Source organism: Rhagoletis zephyria, unplaced genomic scaffold (assembly GCF_001687245.7).
Source record: "Rhagoletis zephyria isolate East Lansing unplaced genomic scaffold, Rhagoletis_zephyria_1.1 Rzeph_scaffold_00652, whole genome shotgun sequence".
Lineage (NCBI taxonomy): Eukaryota > Metazoa > Arthropoda > Insecta > Diptera > Tephritidae > Rhagoletis > Rhagoletis zephyria.
In genome coordinates this window covers 55,185-59,999 of record NW_016157736.1, presented here as the reverse complement: position 1 = coordinate 59,999, position 4,815 = coordinate 55,185, and the positions used below count along the sequence as shown (strand labels likewise).

The 4,815-nt window shown below is 36.0% G+C and overlaps 1 protein-coding gene across 1 annotated transcript in view; it reads right to left on the bottom strand.

Annotated features, from left to right (window-relative positions):
* LOC108360908 (glutamate synthase [NADH], amyloplastic) overlaps positions 1–4,815 on the bottom strand; it is a 149,652-nt gene that overhangs the window by 135,558 nt on the left and 9,279 nt on the right. The window contains exon 2 of the mRNA XM_017613371.1: positions 1,508–2,594. Coding sequence (XP_017468860.1) covers positions 1,508–2,594 — 1,087 coding nt within the window. The remainder of the gene's footprint in view (positions 1–1,507; positions 2,595–4,815) is intronic.

The following is a 4,815-nucleotide window of genomic DNA, read 5'->3' as shown; positions in this document are numbered from 1 at the left end:
TGTTCGGCTCCGCCCGAACTTAGACTTTCTTACTTGTTTTTTTATTATTAATGGCTAAGACTGAACCAATAATAAACAAGAAAAAATAGCTTAAAAGAAGAGATAATCAAGAATAGATAAGTATTTCCCATACAGTCAGTTTGATACTTCAAGTCCGAATTAAGAAAACGTTTTGTTCAGAAGTAACGGGACTTTTTAAAATGTCATAAATGAAAAAAAATACAAAATTTGTATATGATTTAGCTAATAAGCCGAGATATCAAGTACATTTTTTTAAATGTATCTATGTAACAACGAAAATAAATCAAAAACAGTGTCAAATTGACACCAAATCCGGATGAAGGTTAAAGGACTATAAATCCTTTTCCCACAAAATGGTCGATCTTTAAAGATGAATGAAAACTAGTCATCCAAAAACTTATAAATCTACAAAACCATTCTTTCTGACCTAAAGTGACACGTCGCAACCTCTAAATGAATTTTAAAAATCTATAAAAATATGTCTCATAAAACTAAAGAAAATTAGGGGTAGGGTCTTGAAATTTCAAAAAAAATGGGTACCCTAATATACATACGTACATATTTATGCACATACAAACAAAAACATATTTACTTTTTAGGAGCATTTACCTACTTTTAGGTAAACTTTTTCCGCAAATTCCGTACTACAATTTGAAAATTCAAATTTCTATTCCTGGTGGAATATAAGCTGTAAAAAATAAACAATCCCAGCAGGGATGCATGAAAAAATTCATTAAATTAAACACTAGACGAGCAATTAAGCGCTGCAGTTTTGTATGGTAAATGGAGCCCAATTAGCAGCTCAATCGAGATAGTGTGGCTAATTGCTCGATTAACTGCACATTACAGAAAAGTATTTTCAAAGAGGTTGAATAGATTATAAAGAAATTATAAATTACGTATATCGGGTGATCCATCTAGATCTTTGTTTTTTTTTTTTTGATTTTAAATAAAACCCTTAAAATAGAACTTGACATCGGAATCTTTACTATTACCCGAAAGAACAATCTCTGGCATTTACTTTTAAATTATAATTTTATTTAAATGTTGGCCGCGACTACGCTGTAGGTGGTCCATTCGGAAGGTCCAATTTTCATTTACTCTTTCCATAATTGCGCGAACTACGCGAGTAGTGTTGGCTTTCAAGTTTTGAAATATGGCTGGCTTATCGACGACGCCTTTTGACTTCACATAACCCCAAAGAAAAAATCCAGAGGGATATCGCACGACAACCAAATATTGCCGACATCACGAGCTTCAATTTCGGGCAACAAAAAGTCCCTTATCATGGTGAGGTAGCGCCCGATATTGACATTTAAATAAAATGATTTTAAAAAGTATAAGCCAGAGATTGTTCTTTCGGGTAATAATAAAGGTTCAGACTTCCAGTTCTGTTTTGTGTTTTTTAATTAAAATTTAATAAACACAGGTCTAGATGGATTACTCCTTAAAATACATACGCACATATGTGTATAATAAAATTTACCTTTTGTTGTAACCACTCCGAATGCGGGCGGGATCTAGCTATGTGAGTTTTTATCTCCACATCCTGAATGAATTTTTTCTCTTTAGTGTCCACTAAAAGCATTCGGCCAGGTTTCAAACGGCTCTTTAATACTATTTGCGATGCATCAATATCATAAACGCCAACTTCAGAAGCCATTACAAGGATATTTTCACGTGTCACATAAAATCGAGATGGACGCAATCCGTTACGGTCCAAAACTGCGCCAATATAACGTCCATCTGTAAATGAAATTAAAGCCGGTCCATCCCAGGGCTCCATTACACATGACGCCCATTGATAGAAGTCACGTTTTTCTTGCGGCATAGTTTTATCATTTTGCCACGCTTCGGGAACCATAGTCATAACAGCTTCTGGCAATGAACGTTCACTAGCCATTGTAAGAAACTCAAGAACGCAATCGAATGAGCCGGAATCTGATAAATTTGGCTCTACAACTGGATATAATTTTGTTAACTGATCTCCAAATATTTCACTCTGCATAACGCCCTCACGGGCTTTCATCAAATTAACATTTCCGCGTAAGGTATTTATTTCTCCATTGTGCGCTATTACCCGTAATGGATGTGCACGTTCCCAAGACGGGAAAGTATTTGTTGAAAAACGCGTATGGACCAAAGCCAAATATGTTTCGAAATCAGGGTTTTTAAGATCGGTATAATACCCCCATAGTTGGTCAGATGTGAACAATCCTTTATAAACTATCGTCTTCGAGCATAATGAACAAATGTAAAAACGTCGTCCTTCTTTAATTAACTCATGACTGGAGCGCTTACGTAAGACATATATTTGACGGTCAAAAATCTTTTGGTCGAGATCTGAAGGACATTCAATAAAAACTTGACGGGAAAGTGGTTCAGATTTCCGTGCGACCACACCAATAGCATCTTTATTTGTTGGAACAGTTCGCCACGCAATTACTTTTAAGTTTAATTCAAGTGCTAGTTGAGCAAATTCGACTTCGACTTCAGAACTCGTTTTTTCATCACAATATATAATTCCCGTTGCATATTTTCCAGCTGCGGGCAATCTCACACCTCCGAACATCCTAAAAAAAGTATGTAATTTTCTTGTTTGAAAACAAAGTTTTACTGTTTTCTACTTTTAATACAAATTTGGAAATTTTAAAGAACATTAAATTAACATTGTACATATATTTTCGATGAATGTAGAAGATAAGATGAGGCTTTAACCGCTAAAAAATTAATGTAATGCAAATAAGGGACGTAAACCGGTTGAAAAATTTTATAGGTTCGGTTTAGCGGTTCAAACCGCTTTTGCATCTTGCTCAATAAAAATATTAAAATAAAAATGTTAATAAGCCACAACAAAATTGACAAATACATAGTTTAGGATAAGCCTGCCTCAAACTATACATACAATAAAGCAAAATCAAAATTAATGTATAGAATTTACAACAGCAACCACGCTGTCAAGTTTAAACAGCGGCAAATCAGCTGTAATTTATGGTAGTACGTTGAATAAGGGAATGAATTAGCAAGAGCTTCTGACTTTGCACATCGATGACACGGGTTCGATCCCTGCTAGGTCTAGAAAAAATAAGTCTGATGAGGAGATGTAGTGATCTCCGAAATAGCTGCTATAACTTCTACCGCTTAAGAATTTTGTTTTTTTTTTCAATTTTTCCTTAATAAACAAAATCGTGGTACAAAGCTCAAACAAAATATTTAAATAAAAATGTTAATAAGCCCCAATAAAATTAACAAAAAAAATATTATTTCGCACCAAAATTCTACTTCACATACTAATTTTCACCAATTTGGATNAAAATCGTGGTACAAAGCTCAAACAAAATATTTAAATAAAAATGTTAATACGCCCCAATAAAATTAACAAAAAAAAATATTATTTCGCACCAAAATTCTACTTCACATACTAATCTTCAACAATTTGGATTCAATATTTACTGAAATATCGTAGTTTTAGCATTTTTCGAAAATACCGTTATATGAGGAGTGGGCGTGGTTACCAGGATTCGGAAGTTTTCACTCACATTCTCTCACGTTCGCGATCAAGAATATTCCACAATTATTTTTGCATTCTTTTATCACGAGTGAAAAATGCAAACAAATTATTCATCTCCCACATTCAGAATGCGATCGACAAAAAAATTTCCGCTGCTTTTCATTCGCGATCGAGAAAAGCAAAGAAATTTCCTCTCACTCGAATATGAGAAGTCCGAGCATTGCCGATGTCGGCCTCTCATAAATGAGAAAAAACGATGCAAGTAATCCATTCGCGATCACTCACAACAGCTTATCGCGAATAATTTTCTACGACGATGTATGGGAGATATTTTTCGCGTTTGTTTTGGTTATGCATACAGCATACATATATACATATGTATACATATGTAAGTAGTGAATGCAAATGCTTTTCGGTTGCAACGAATGTAGGAATATGCACAAATATATGAATTATGGTGGTAATATCTATCGTCGTTTAAACTACAAAACCGCGTATCAACAAAATGCACAACCGCGTATGTGAGGTTGCATAAATTATTTTCTAGAGAGTAAAAACACTCATATTTCAAAGTGGTTCTTTTTTTTATAAAGCAATCGCATTTCTGGCTAGTATATTTCAGGACGAATTGATAAGGATTGAGCCAAGAGCTTGTGTAATCAAATCCAATATTTGGCAGCAAATGTCAGTAACGCGGTTTTGGAGAGTGACGATACGCGGTTTTGTACTTTAAACGACGACATACAATTTTCAGTATAATGGAGTATCTGCATGTTATTTTATTATAGTGTGAGGACTAAATGTTCAGTATGAAATTTAGCCCACACAAACATCTACAACATAAGCGGCAATACGACACCGCACAACAGCCAGTAAAGCAACACAACTCATAGCAACACAGCTCGTAGCAACACACGACAGCATTTTTGTGACCATGGCAACGAAACATCACACNGATAGCTTGTGAGTGGTACACACACCACAAGACATCACCCCTCAAAGGTAGAAAAACCATATTTGATAGTGAGAACTACCGCTGAATGGAGCGATTGCTTGCGAGTGGTACACACACCGCAAGACATCACCACTCAGAGTAGTAATCATTAAAAACGGTTTCGATCGCCGCTCGCCACTGTCTACCGCGAAGCCGCGTACGAACGATCTCCGCTCGTCGTCGTCAGCAGCGCAACGTCAAGCGCGCCAACAAGAGCGCTATCCGGCGCCGCCAACAGCACAACACCAAGCGCACCCGCAAGAGCGCTACCCGTCGTCGTCAGCAGCGC